Source organism: Podarcis raffonei, chromosome 4, assembly GCF_027172205.1.
Source record: "Podarcis raffonei isolate rPodRaf1 chromosome 4, rPodRaf1.pri, whole genome shotgun sequence".
NCBI classification, from domain to species: Eukaryota; Metazoa; Chordata; class Lepidosauria; order Squamata; family Lacertidae; genus Podarcis; species Podarcis raffonei.
In genome coordinates, this window is record NC_070605.1 from 19,068,525 (window position 1) to 19,083,327 (window position 14,803).

Sequence of the window (14,803 nt, forward strand, 5' to 3'; positions counted from 1 at the left end):
TACATGATTCTTCATCCTGTACTGATCCCACTTGACTATATGGCTGCAAAGCCAGTGAGGGTCCATGGGACTGGCGTTTTTTGTCTCATGTGAGAGCTTCTCCAGGGCCATTTCTTTTGGCTCCGGGGTAACCTGTCCTAGAACAGTGTGACTGCACCCTTAGCAATGTGGAGCTGTTTGTGTGGGGGGTGTTTGTTTCACTCTTGAGAAATAAAAAGGCATATTCTCCCAGCAGTTTAAAAAGGCATAGTACAATGAAAGTTATTAAAAGAAATTGCCAAAGAGTTACATTAGCTCAAATACTGTTCCTGCGTCATTCAATCTAGAACATGCCACAGGGAATATTATGCAAATTAGCACTGAGATAAAAGGTGAAATATATTTTAGAAGCCCTACAGTTTAGTGTGTGGGAGGAAAAAAATTAAGTTAGGCACAACATGAGTTAAGACAAACACCTTCTACACAGACAAATCTGTTACAATTATGTACAGCCAATATTCCTTTCCTGCCAGATCTTAACACCTTCTCTAGCATCCTAAACAACTCTGATCTTAACATCTGATTATTCTGTACATACATTTATTTATATACATCCACAAAGGAACATTTAAACATGATTTTTTTTAAAAAAAGAAAAACTTTATATACAAAATACCAACATTCCTATAAATAATAAAGTTAGGAGAAAAGGCACTTGCAAGAGAAAAAGTCTACAGTAAATTTTCAAAAAACACGTTTTGTTCAGATACTTACAATAGGGAATATCTCTTTAAATTTCTATCACAAGAAATGTAAAACACCAGTTATCACTAAGAATAGAACTGTTAAAATTCTTTTACATATTTATAGGTAATAAGCTTCTTGTCATAAAAGCACCATGATTTTAGACTTTCAATGTACTCTTATTTTGACCAAAAGATAATGCACAATTGTCAGGCATTTAGTGCTCCAGTTTCTGTTTCCAAGCTAGTTGTTGCTGGAATACTGATATGGTTGACCATTATTTTTCTTGATGTGGATCTGCCCAGCTCCTGGGCAAGTTCTGCTTTTGCCTAGGTGTCCTGCATAAATCCAATTTAGATTAATGATTCTGCACAATAGCCATACTTGATGGACTGCTCCCTCAAACTGCTGCCTTGCATATGTTATTGCATGATGTGGTTAAAAATAAGAGCACTCTTACTGATTACCAGTAACTGGCAAGAAGTCCTCTCCTGTATAAATTCTTTTTAAAAAGCATTCTTCAAGCCAGCTGAAGTATTTTAATCCAAATGGCTTAAACTTAAAAAGGAAAAAAAAAGTTCCACTGCATTATCAGTTACAAAAAGGTGTAGGAAACATGCCAACTACTCTGTGTGCAAAAATATTCCTTTTTTCCACTACACAGGCTTCTAAGGAGTTTCCACAGAGTCATTTACCTTTTGAATATTAACACCCATGCAAACAGCCAGCACTTCATGGAGATGTGAGTATGCTCCCACTCTTGTCAAACTTCTTGCCCTTTGATAAAGCCGCAACTTGTTTGAGCAGTTCTCTGTTTTTTGCCTGCAAAAAACAACACACCCCTTATAATTCTGTAGGTTGTATCGTACATACATTGCCATGCAATGTTGGAAAATGCTCCACTTCCCTCTTTGCACCATTCCCATGGTAGTTGCAGAAATGTCTAACACATGTAGGCGAACGCCTGTGCTGCTGAAAAGGGCTCAAAGCCACGGTTCCAAAGAGTTATGTAAGGTTCGGCCCAAGGGTTTTGGTACTCCAGTTCCTCCCCCGCCCCAATCCTATTGCAAACTGTTTGGTATGACGAGGTAATGCTTGAGAAATAGATGTCTCGGGTCCTTTTTGGAACCCTGTCAAGAGCATTCATTAAATCTTGAAGTAAAAATACTGTATTATTAGATAGCTTTCATTTTGATATTTTTAAAGAAGGGCCTTAAAGCACATTTTCAGACAGACGGATGCTTAAATGGAAAGCTGTCTCAACATGACACTGTCCAAAGCTCTCTCCCCCTCCCCCCCAGCCCAGTTTAATAATTTGGCTAATTTATTATTCTTTGGGAGTCAGCTGGAGCTTAACACTGTGTGAAGAGATTGGAATGTTGATTTCACCTAAAGAAACACACTAAAAAGCAGAGGCTATTTCAGCACTAGCAGCCTAGGAAGTTATCCAGGCAAACATGACCACCATTCATCACAACCAAGTCCCTCTCTAGAAAACACAGACACAGCTGTGTACAACACTGAAGGTGCAGGTGAAACAGATTTGCACCAAAGCAGCTCTCCTAGCTAGCCAATTTCTTTAGTTTCTATAGCTGAAAACAAAAATGGGGAATAACAACTTTAGTACAACTGGTAAAACATATCAAAATCTCATGATGAATCCTGTTCAAGTTAGACCCCTGTTACTGAAAGTCAATCAATGGGACCTAACTGATGTAAGCCTTGCTAATTATTTCACGGCTGAGTGTTTATGGATAAAAAATTGCAAACATTGTTACGTAGATCAATTACAATCTACTCTTCATCAATGCTGGGATGACTAGAGATCCAGCTTGTGAAGTTCAATATCTGCAGAGGCTTGTGGGTTCTTCTTGGTGTGATGCCAGAATTCAATGCTATCTTGGGGTACAATATTCATAGTTCAAGAAGAGTGAACTGGATTCAAAAGGTTGCCTATCTCATGACCATTTGTTCTTATATAAATTATATATAACAGAACTATCATAAGCATAGGAAGCTGACTAAACTGACACCAGCTTAAGTTAAACTTGCATAATTACCCCAATTCCAAACTCTGCTGAGCAGTGCTACTACCCACTGAGCCGGCCTAAACCTTGAAGAGGGAAAAACAAGTCATAAAAAGAGTGTTTGAATTGCACCTCCCTTTTTGCCAGCATTAGCTCTGCCAGGTCGTGTGATCAAGCTAAACAGAGTTAGGATCCTTCATATGTCTCCCCTGCCTGGCAGCGCACCCACCAATCCCCACTTTTCAGGTCTTATGCCAGTGTAAAAATTACGTGGCTCAGTCAGCTGAGGGAATTATGCCAGCGTGTCTCCAACAAAACTTGGATGTGGTGCTTACACTGGGCGAGCAACTGGATCCTAACTCACCCATCCCAGTAGATCCTGGGTTTTGATTGCTCCCAAAGTCCTTAGCCCAATAATGTTGTCTGTGAACGATTGCGGTATTTACCTGTAGCTGTTCCACAGTTTCTTTATGAGCTCTCTCCATGCTGTTCATCTTTGTTCTCAAGTTGGACTCTTGGTACTGAAAGTCTGCCTTCAGCTCTGTCAACTAGGAAAAAGAATGGAGATCTTTAAAATACTGTTCCAGGCCTCCTTTAAAGTGATAACCCTCACGTCAACAAGACAGATTCCTGGTGTCTGTCAGATGAACATTTTAAAAGACAAAAAACAATTTCTTCCACTGATTTGAAGACTAGTAATGAAAACAATGCATAGCATTAAATATTATATCTGCACAAACAAAGTAAGCTGAGTATATCCGTAAGACAGAATGTTGTCTAAACATTTTTACTTGTCATAGTCCAGATTATTGTCCTTACGTACACAGTTAAGAAAAAATAAATAAACCATACAGCAGTTATTCCCAGATGTGCAAGATCACCTCCTTCACAACACACTTGTAAGCCAGGTACTACACTTCTCTCTTGGGAAGAGACCAAAATACAATGAAGCTCTGTGGGAGTTAAGATGGTCCCAAATGGTGGAAACTATGGATTTGGAATTTAAACTCCAACCTACCTCTCAACGAACGCAAGCTCAAAATGGGGAAAGGATCGAGAGGGAAGGCCTTCCAAAGCATCCAGAGTAACCCGTATAAACTACAAATATGTTACTATGTATCAGATGTACTTGGGAAAAGATTACCTCTAGCTAATACCATAATGGCTCACCCTCCCTTTTCCCCAAAAGCAATTGTTTGATGGGCAGAAATGATGAGGATACAGTATTATGTGTGCGGGTTTAGCCTATTATTAATTATTATTATTATTATTAATTGAATTTATATACTGTCCTATACCTGGAGACCTCAACTACTCCTACCCTTTGTCAGCATCAAACCTTAGCCAGGGTAGGTTCTGGCCAGCTGGGGAGGAGGGCATACTGTGGAGGAAGAAGATAAAATTGGCCCCTTGTGGACAAAAAAGTTCATCTAAATATAATTATTTCGAGTAACATATGACCAAAATGCATTCCAAATGAACTCTGGGTTTGGGTTGTTTAATTCATATTTGTAATACTGATTTCATTTGGAACTAGAACATTTACAAAATAGCTACTTGTGAGTTGAGGCTTTTACCTTTTTATCTTTTTCCAGAATTGTTTGATCTCTTTGCTGCAAGAGGCGTTTCAGTGACATCACTTCTTCTTTCAGCTGACTAATGAGGACAAAGTTGTCAGTACCTCCGCTGTCTGCTGACTGATTTATAGAACTACTGTAAAAAGAAAAGTGTGGGCTGTGATTAAATGAGGGGGGAAAACTGTATGTATTTGAAACAGTTTCACAAATGTCCTAATGAAAAAAAAAAGTACTTGACAGAAATAAGATGAAACTAGCAAATTAACTTACTAATGGCAAACATTATCAATACCTGCAGAAATATAATTAAGCATTAGCTTCTGACTTTCTAAACGAAGCAGCCTTTTACACAAATTCCAACTGTTTGTCAGAGACTGTTGTATACAATCTCTCTCACCTAACAAGATGCACATGGAACAAAGCTTGTCCATAAGAACCAAATCAAAGCAGGTTTATAGCTACAAATAACTGAACTGTTGCTCCTAGATGCACTGCACGTTGGGCTGTTTTCCTTCTGCTATATTTTAGTTGATTACCCCAAAACCTCCAGAATAAGGAGTGTAGAGCCATCATTTTCCACTAAAGTTTACACCAAGGCATATGGCCAAAATATGAAGTCATGTTGACTTTTTCAGAATAAAATGAAAAAGAAAAGGAAAACGAACAATAATTTCAATGGGAAAAACTGTAAGGAAGGCCATATTTTTACCTATCTCCATTAGATGGCTTGGATTCCATTTTGGGCTTTTTCTTTGGAGTTTCATTCTGAATAGCTGCAGAGGATTTATGGCTGAAAAGACGCCAACACAATCTGTATGACTATACATCTACATTTACACAAAACAGCATGTACATAGATTTCTAAATAATTTGACAAAGTAAGGAACAGGCTGGACTTACAAATTGTTCTTTTTTTAAATAGTCAACATTTACCTCTGTTTCCACAATCCCTGATCTTGCTCTGGACTCAGACTGCTGATTCTGAAATGCAGAATGTGCAATAGGCTTAAGAATGGCCACCTCAATCACGGTTTGCAAAAAAACACCAAACCAAACAAAAAAAGCCCTATTTTATTTACGGCTACCAGTTCTGAATATTCTTCAGAGATAGCCACATATATAGCAGCGCAGTGCAATCCTATATGGATGCAACAAAGCATGCCTAACAAAGGGCAAACCTGTCCTTTCCAGGGAAGACTGCAAGCAGAATTCCAGGCACAGCTATGTAAAAGTACTGCTGGCCACAATCACTTGACCTTCCAAGAGTGGCGGCAGGTCTAGAAGTACTCCCATAAATCTGGTCTTTTAGTTACTTCTGTCTTGTCTGGATTAATTATCATACTCTGATGTGCTGAATGTGGATTAACAACCTCCATAAAACAATTCGGGGTCTTCACTGTCTTTGAGGAATCAGGAGAGTTGACATGGCACCCATATCCTGATGGCACCATACGTCACTCATCCAGATAACCTTGAAGCCAAGAAGGTCTAAGTCTGGGTCAGTGCCTGGATGGAAGACTTCTTGTAAAACCAGGTATACTACCTTAAGTTCTGTGATGAGATAAAAGTATAATAAAATAATAAATAAAATACTGATATTATTGAAAGCAGCTGATGTACAGCAGAACGAAAATGGAAGCTGTTGGGCAACGTCTATCAACACAATTAGCTAGCATTTCCATTTTCTCATGACAAGTGAAACCTCTCTTCAACCACAATGTATCTTATTTGGAATGTGCAGAGACTGAATGGCCATCTGTCATGGATGCTTTAGCTGATATTGCTGTACTGCAGGAGGACTAAGTACTTTCATTAGGACTAAGTGAACCTTGGAGTCCTTTCCAATTCTACAATTCTATGATTCTGGTGCATTTATGCATCTCTTCTTCATTCAGAAAGGGGCCATGCCTAGCTATGTGTATTAGCAACAGCATTAGAATTGAAAGTCCAGCTTGCAACTCAAATGTTTCTAAACTGTTACTGTTTCATATAGGTTTTGTGTTCTACAAAAAACAACTGACTCCCAATTATACACATACGGTCTCTAAAAGTTATGGCAGGATGTTGTGCAATCGGAAATGTGACTTTCTTTGAATAACAGGCCCTATTGTTATGAAACTTCTCTTAGGTTTCCAAAACAATTTGCTATGTGGGAAGCTTCTTTTTCAAGAAAACAAACCCAAAGCTCCCTTGGACAATTGGAACCAGTTGGGCAGATCCTTGGATCCTAGCCTATATAAAGAAACATTCTTAGATCCAAGTCCCTATCTGCCATACACACTTTCAACCTAAGGAAATATTAATAGCAGAAATAAGTTTTAAGTGCAATAGATTAAGTATACCAATTTAGCAGCAAAATTCTTACTGTATCTTGATTTAGTTTCAGAGAATACAGGTACCACCTCTATTCTGCAAGTTTCACAAAACTTACTTGTGATGGCCGCTGCTGTGACGGTGGTGGTGATGGCGATGGCGCTGGTGTTTCAAATGATGCTGGTCTTTTTCAGTAAGAGATGTGGAGGAGGAATTAGAATGTGAAGACCCTAAGCTCTTCCTCTGTTCCTTGGTCTTCTGCAGTACTCTCTTGTAGGACAGCGTACAGAGCCAACACAACAGCTTCCCATCAACCTTTTGGGAAATCATTCGCAGCAAGTTATGTTACACGTACTCAGTGCTAAAAAGACATACAACAGCCAAAATAAAATTATCAAATACTTCTGCTGTCATTCTTTGTGCACACATCTTAATACAAACAAGTTGAAAATACATAGTACAGAACAGCAGCACGTAAAATTAAACATACTGGACATTCTGCTGAAAACTGGGTGAAAAATATTGCAACCTATTTCCTTTAGGTGAGCACACCTGTCAAGATATAAAAGGCCTCTTCCATGGACAGAAGGGCTCTTGATCCAGCAGAGGCCCCCACTAAAGGAAGGGAAGAGAACATTTTTGCCAAAACTCCCATAACCTTTATCGAGAAGTGCCGTGTCCCACACTATTCTCAAGGTTTCTATTTTCAGAAGCTGGAAGGGAAAGAGGAATCTGTAAAAATTACCTTGCCTCTTCCGTTAAGAGAGTGTCAGGAGTGGAACCCCTCTCAAGGGGTATTAGGATCCAACACATACTCATTTCATACTCAAGTGGTAGACCTACTGAAATCAATGAACTTTCAATGGATCTATCTAGACTATAACTAATGTTGGATGTATCTCCCCTGTATCATTTAGTCTTTCACCCAATTTCCAGGATACCCCACAGCTCTCCTCAGATTTGGCCAATGATTTATCTAGGATCCACCATCCCAACTGGTTGCTAAATAGCATCTTGGAGGAAAAGGTTCTCAGTAGGCTTTATCCAAGAGTCTACTCTAAACTCTAATATGTGAATACTCATTATACTGTAATAAAATAAATGCAATCTAAGGGACCACTTGCAGCAACAATGGGGCATTGTCCGAATGTGGATGACAAGCAACCATGCTGAACTAGCTAGGTCTGAGACTGGTCAGTGCCTAAGCTGGGAGACTGATAATCTACAAAAGATTACGAAAGAATGGTGAAATAAAAATGATAATATATTATATTCCATCAATAACTGGGCAGACTAGATACCAGTGTTTTATAGCCTCTGAAAACAACTATCAAAAAGGCATACTTTCAATTATCTTGTTTACTGTTTTGTGAGTTCGATTTTTTTCATGGATCAGCAGTCAAGTGCTGCTATGTAAACTGATAACTGAAGAGTAATACAAATACATAATATAAATTCTATTTCTCCATAATTATTTGGAAACCTTCACTTAAAACTGACTAAAGGTTTCTTATAGAACACCTCATGCCAGAAGTGCAGGGAGCATCCAATTACATGACTTAAGTAAACATGGACCCTAGGTAAGTGTGCCTGGAACCCCTGGACTCTCACACTGCTCAAATTCTGACACCAATACTGGTGTCAGAAGTGAGATCCGTGTTTCCTAGAGGAAAGGCTCATGAGCAAAGTATGCCTGAGTTGGGGGACCCCATTCTCCACATGTGGTTTACAGTTTCTGGGATCAATGAACAGCACTCTGATAGACCATTAGTGCTATAGTGATGTTGGGAAATCTTAGCAAGTTAAAACTTTGGCTCATGCCTAAGAAGAGCATTGTGGGAGAGCCAAACACTGGGGAATGTGTGTCTGCTTCTTTAAATGCAGACTTAGTGTCTTTGGGAGTGTGAATAAGTTATCTTCTCCAGCTGCAGGAGGGAGGCTCATAGTTGATTTGTAGTCTTGACACCTGGCTATCTGAGATGCCGTTTCTGTGTGAACAAGGTCATCAAGCCTTATTACAACAAGAAGGGGAATCTGGTGTGTGTCTGAGAATAAGGGAGGATGCCCTTTCATTTTCAAGGTCTTGGGATAAACAGGATTCAGCTGCCAATTCCCCTAACAAGTTTGAGTTATTGTCCTTCTATGTAACCATTGGCGAATTGCTAATTAATCTAAATAACTGACCGGTTCTCGTTGTAAGTGTGTTCTGTAGTTAGCTATACTAAACCATGTTTTTATTTTCTGTTTGGGATTTGTAAGAGGTGTGCAAACTTTTATGTTTGAATAATCTTGTTTTTTAATAAATTCTGGAAAAAGGAATTTTTCCTGTTTCTGTCTTTTTGCCTTTCTGTCGGGGAAGCTAAACCAGCACCTGACCACTTAGTCGCCTACCAGAGCCTGTTGGATTTCTGCCTGTGCCATGGTAAAGTGACGCAGGGCGGGGCAGCCCGGTAACGCTGAAGAGTAATCTCCTTCCTTAGGTTACTTTTCTGGGCTGTTCTAAGATAAGTGGTGGCAGCAACTACTGTTTGTTTGTTTTGTGTTCTGAAAACGCTTCTGTGCACCCCTCTCTCTCAGCCAGGTCTTGCCGGACAAGTAGGGCAGGTTGGGGAGTGCGCACAAATGCTACAAGTGTGATTCAAAATACAACAATACGATGATGTTCATCATTCAGTTACCACTTTGAGACCAAGTATGAGTAGCAGCAAGACAAAGCTATACCTTTCTTCTTCCTTCCTCTTTGCGATCAAAAGCACATTGCTGCTTGCATTGTTCACATGTTTGAGGGGGTCCATATTTCTTCTCAGAGTTTGTGCAGCGCTGACATTTTGTGCCAATAAACGCTGCAATGATGTTACAGTATTGGCAAGGTTTCGGCTGAAGAAAAACAACAACAAATTAAGAATGCCATTCCTTGTTTCAATATGTCAACATTTTATGCAAAAATGACCTAGAGTCACTGAAGGAAAGAAAAAGTAAAACTGCTGCTTAAACAAGCTCATTATACAGACTTCACTTAGTACAGTAGTTATGTTTGATGCTGAAACTATGTTACATTTTATTAACTGATTCAAAGTTTCTTTAAACTTTCCTGATGTCAGCTGCAGGAAAAACATTATTTTGCTAACTGAAATTTGTTTCTTTTTATTTAGGAAAATGTATAAACTGCTTAATAAAAAATTAAACAGTAATACAGAGCATTTCTGTTATAATTATGGAACTGCAGCTATGGAGTCAATGTATTTTCATGGTGAATTACGCTATCAATTGCTATTAAGCACAATGACTGTGCTCTGCCTCTATGGTCAGAGGCAGAATGCTTCTGAATACTAGTTGCTGAACACTGCAAGAGGGGAGAGTACTCTTGTGCTCAGTTCCTGCTTGTGGGCTTTCCACAGGCATCTGGTTGGCTTTTGTGAGAACAGGACACTGGAGAAGATGGGTCGCTGTCCTGATCCAATAGGCTCTTCTTGTGTGGATCCTTCTCCTACAGTGAAAGTAAGCAATCTCTAGACTATCCAAAAAGCTCTTACAGCCAGCTGCTTAAAGGTGCAATGGAGACTGCAAAGTGCATCTTCTTGGCTGCCCATACTGCCACATGGTAGGTACAATTATGTGTCATAACCAGTGTTCAGTTAACCTTAGAGCAAGACCTACAGTCAAGTCTAGATTGCTTCACAGCCGGTAGCTCTCCAGAATACCGGGGTTCCACTCTTCAGCATGTACATGTTTAAAACTTTATGCAAAGCAAAAGGCAATTTCAACCAGTGTGGAATAAAATGTCATAGTTGTTGTACTTTTCTTAAATCCAAATTTGAATAAGTCCCTGACTATGAATTTAGCAGCCCAGTCACAAAAAAGATCCAGAATTAACTCACCGTTCCAAATTGCTTTACATTTTGGGCACACTTCTTGCATATTGTGTTGGTTTTGCTAAAAGAAAAGGAAATAAAATCCAGTTTTTCAAATACTTAGTTACATAGGAGAAGTACCCATATTCAGGACAGGCCCTTAAAAGCCAGTGTGGTGTAATGGTTAAGAGCGGTAGTCTCGTAATCTGGTGAACCGGGTTCGCATCTCCGCTCCTCCACATGCAGCTGCTGGGTGACCTTGGGCCAGTCACACTTCTTTGAAGTCTCTCAGCCCCACTCACTTCACAGAGTGTTTGTTGTGGGGGAGGAAGGGAAAGGAGAATGTTAGCCGCTTTGAGACTCCTTTGGGTAATGATAAAGTGGGATATCAAATCCAAACTCTTCTTCTAAAGAACTCTAGTTCTCCAAAAAGGTGGCACAAGTTGCTCACCAGAGGCTCTTCTTTATTCTGCCTTGCTCTTTTGCCTCCTTCATGGGACCAGGGTAGGCAGACAACATTTTCCCCAATACGTGGATGACTTTTAGCCATATAATTCAAGGTAAACTGCATATGGAATTTGACTGACCAGCATTACATTTATGGGGCATATAGCAGTTTTCAAGTAATAGCTGATAGTTCACAAGTGTGAAATAACATGAAAAAGACTTACCTCTCTTGTTGAAACTCTGATCGACAGTAAGTACATTTTACCATGGGATGTGCAATGCGACATTCCTAGACAAAAAAAGTCAAAATTGTTTTACTATAGAGAAACTACTGACACAATAAATTCATCTCATTTTATCTTATTTGCTCTGTGGACATTTTATGGTGCTCCCATGTATAAGTTACAGTTGTTCCAAGTCACTTTGGCTTTCCATATGTGGCTGCAAACTGCAGGGCAAGAGAATTCCTGATCTGACTTATTATACAGTCTATGTCACCATCATAAGACTGCAATATAAAGTGCTTTATTGCTTGATTATAAGCCAGGTTTAAGAGATGGAATTTAAGATAACTAATTAAAAACCCACTGACTGCTAATGCTGCAAAACTAAGTATCTTTTTGATACCATGGACTCCTGCAAGTAGAATCTGTCACATAGCTGCTGTAACAAGCAATGATCTATGATGACTTTGATTGCCTATGAAAGCTTGTGCCACAAGACTAGCTAGCTCCCAGAATATTATAGCCTGTTTTAAAAAGGAAACCAAAACAGGTGTTTCTTCATTACAGCAAGCAAGGGATGAAGTAACACATTTAGGTGTGTTTTTTTAATGTGTGACAAAGATGCAATGAATCAGTGATGGAAAACATGAGACCCTCCAGATGCTGTTAAGTCTCCAGGTACCATGGACAGAAACTATGGGAATTACAGCCCAATCATCATTTGGAGGGCTGAAGGTTCTGCCCTGTTCAAAATGAACAAATCAAAATGTAAAAGTCATCAAAATTTTCCAATATGTATAATAAATTCAGGACAGAACTATCCTGAGGAGGGATTGCCACTGAAAATAGTAAACCCCATCCCATCACCATGTAGTGAAAGCTGTATACAGTGGTGCCTCGCAAGACGAAATTAATTCGTTCCGCGAGGCTCTTCGTATAGCGGTTTTTTCGTCTTGCGAAGCAAGCCCATTGACAGCTTAGCGGATTAGCGCTATTAGCGGCTTTTAGCAATCAGCTGTTAAGCGGCTTATCAATGGATCAGCTGATAAGCGGCTTAGCGGCTTAGGAAAGGGGGGGGGGAGGAAAAAACCCCCGAAGGAACTCGCAAGACTTTTTTGTCTTGCGAAGCAAGCCCATAGGGAAATTCGTTTTGCGAAGCGCCTCCAAAACGGAAAACCCTTTCGTCTAGCGGGTTTTCCGTCTTGCGAGGTGTTCGTCTTGCGGGGCACCACTGTACTGTCTGACAGTGGGAGGGAAATTCACTATGGTTCAGAATGGGGTTAGAGCAAATGCAAAATATGATGACATGATATAGAGGGAAGAATCTCATAGTGATGACATTCTGGGTGGCACCATCATGCCAGGCATAACAAATGGGCCACAACACCTACACCACAGGGCAGTTTGGGTGGCGGACTGGCACCTCCCACTGAGTAATCTGAAAAGAACTGATCACCCTGGAATTAGTCACTAAGGCTGAAATCATATAGGCACATGGAGAGCAAGTATCACTGAACTCACATATATAACCTCTCCTCATCCCTTTTTCATTGTGTGTAAAACTAGTTTGTAACTCTGAAAACGAGGCCTGTTTTGCGACTGATCTATGTCACCTTCTCTGAACATATAAAGAGCCTGCTGGGACAAGCCAGTTGCCCATCCAGGCCAGCATATTGTTCTCACAGTGGCCAACAAGGTGTCTGTGGGAAACTAGGCAATCAGGATCCAAGCGCAAGAGCACCTGACCCATCCTCAACTTGTACTCAGAAGAACTGCTGCTGCCTTCAACTATGGAACCACAGGATAGCCATCATGGCTAGTAGCCTTCAATAGTGCTCTCCTCTTCTGAAGTCATGCAAGTTGGTGGTCATCACTTTCCCTCCCTGAGGAAGAGATCCCCATAATTTTAACTATGTGCTACATGGAAGAGAAGTGCTTCCTGTTATCTGTCCTGAGCTTTCCAACATTCAGCTTCACCAGATGCCAGCAAGGACATTTCCTTCGCTTAAAAAAGTGCGGAATAAATGCTCCAAGTGAAAAAGAAACCACACAGCAGCTTATCAGGAGCGTTGTGTCCTTGAAGTTAAACCCTTCCCTTGCCTTCACTCCTCTGCTTCGTCAGCCCCCTTGTAATTCCAAGGCCGCGGCTTCGTTAACCACAAACCCCGAAATCTGGGACTGACCCCAAAACTTTCCTAGGGTTTTGTAGACGATATGTAGGGTCAAAATGCAGGGTTTTCCCTTACAATACCCTACGAAAGGTTTAGAGGGGGGTCTCAAATTTAGGGGTTCTGAGTTAGTTGTTGGGGGGCAGAAAGAACCTACAAAACACAGGATTTGCACTAGGCTCTACAGAACTTTGGGGGGGTCTCAAATTTAGGGGTTCCGAATTAGTTGTTGTTGGGGCTCTACAGAACTTTGGAGTGGATGGGACGTTGGTTTTCTGGGTGTTAACAGCGACCCCCCGTTTGATGTATCACTTACTGAGTATGGGAGCCCCACTAAAAGCTTTAGAGGGGCCCCGAGATTTCGGGGTTCAGGGTTAACGAAGCTCCAGGCCGCCCCGTCCCTTCAAACCCCTTCAGCCCCGGAAGCGGGCGCGTCCCGCCGCGCAGCCGGATATCCTCTGGCCGCCCGCCCTGCCCTGCCGTCCCCACCCCACCCCACCGAGCCGCCCTTCCCTCCCTCGGCGTCGCCTCCCGGCCTACCCCCGCAGCCCCCGGGGAGCGGCACCTTGCAGAGCTGCTGTCCCTGGGAGAGCTCCTCGAACGGGTAGCGCTGGTTGCACTTGGTGCAGGCGTAGAGAGCCGGGGCGGCGGCGGTGGCGACGACGGACCCACCTCCACCACCTCCGACGGCGACGGCCGCCGCTGCCGCCACCCCGGAGGCCCCGGATGTTGCCGCCATCCGCCTTCCCTTCACAGCGCCGAAGGAGCCGGGAAGGAACCAACCACCGGCGGGAGGGCAGGAGCGAACGAACGGCTGAGGGAGAAAGAGAGAGGAGAGATTCTTCCCTCCGCCGCGCGCGCCTGTTGGTTCCTTCAGCTCCTCCGCCGCTTCTTCCTCCGCTTAGGCCCGCTTTCCTCCTCCTTGTGTCGGCATCCGCGTCAAGAGGCCCTTCCGTTCCCCCCTCCTCCTCCTCCTTTCTCCTCACGCAAACAGAGGCCGAGCGCGAGCCAGGGAGCAAACCGACGGAGCGCGAGCTTCGGCGCCCTCGCCCAATCAGCGCGGCGCGGCAAGGCCGCCTTCAAACCTCGCCGCCCAATGAGGAGGCGGGGGAAGCCGCGCGACGTCCCTCACCCCCCACGCCCGCCGCGCTTGCGTCACGATTTATAAGACCAGACCAATCAGAAAAATAAAATAAGGCGGAACCCACTCCCCGCCGCCGCCTCTCATTGGCCGGGCGCCGGTGCCCTTTTTTCCATACAAGAGTCGCAGCAATAAACCGCCATCGCTAGTTTGCGCCTGCGCAGAAGGGAGATAAGCGCAGTTCGCTTCCTTACTCCTCCTGCCACCCACCGAAAGCTACACAAACAAATCCGGAGCGTATCTTCGCCGTGGCTTCTGATTCGCTCGCTCTTGAAACCCCAAGGCGATAATAAGGAAATAAATCCGAGCGCCTGCTGTGGCTGCTTTCTCCC

The 14,803-nt window shown here is 42.3% G+C and overlaps 1 protein-coding gene across 7 annotated transcripts; it reads right to left on the minus strand.

Annotated features, from left to right (window-relative positions):
• Window positions 1-223: 223 nt before the first annotated feature.
• FAM76B (family with sequence similarity 76 member B) lies at window positions 224-14,706 on the minus strand. Of its 7 annotated transcripts, none has more exons than XM_053385669.1 (10): window positions 14,682-14,706; window positions 11,163-11,227; window positions 10,519-10,573; window positions 9,362-9,517; window positions 6,759-6,955; window positions 5,261-5,308; window positions 5,037-5,117; window positions 4,328-4,484; window positions 3,197-3,298; window positions 224-1,545 (listed from the first exon to the last, which is right to left on the minus strand). In XM_053385669.1, exons 2-10 carry the CDS (start codon window positions 11,204-11,206, stop codon window positions 1,456-1,458), a joined length of 930 nt encoding a protein of 309 aa, XP_053241644.1. In that variant the 5' UTR covers window positions 11,207-11,227; window positions 14,682-14,706; the 3' UTR covers window positions 224-1,455. The 7 variants fall into 7 exon arrangements, with proteins under 7 accessions (XP_053241644.1, XP_053241638.1, XP_053241639.1 ...); XM_053385663.1 differs by lacking the exon at window positions 14,682-14,706 and adding an exon at window positions 13,896-14,387; XM_053385664.1 differs by lacking the exon at window positions 14,682-14,706 and adding an exon at window positions 13,896-14,379 and having other exon boundaries at window positions 4,328-4,463.
• Window positions 14,707-14,803: the final 97 nt, after the last annotated feature.

What these genes read in the sequence shown, in the direction of transcription:
- FAM76B (XM_053385663.1), bottom strand. Translation starts at nt 14,069, where the DNA reads ATGGCGGCAACATCCGGGGCCTCCGGGGTGGCGGCAGCGGCGGCCGTC. An exon ending in AAGCCATCTAATGGAGATAG is followed by an intron (nt 4,485 to 5,036) that starts GTAAAAATATGG and finishes ATTTAATCACAG; the next exon opens with CCCACACTTTTCTTTTTACA. An exon ending in AAACTGTGGAACAGCTACAG is followed by an intron (nt 1,546 to 3,196) that starts GTAAATACCGCA and finishes TGTTTTTTGCAG; the next exon opens with GCAAAAAACAGAGAACTGCT.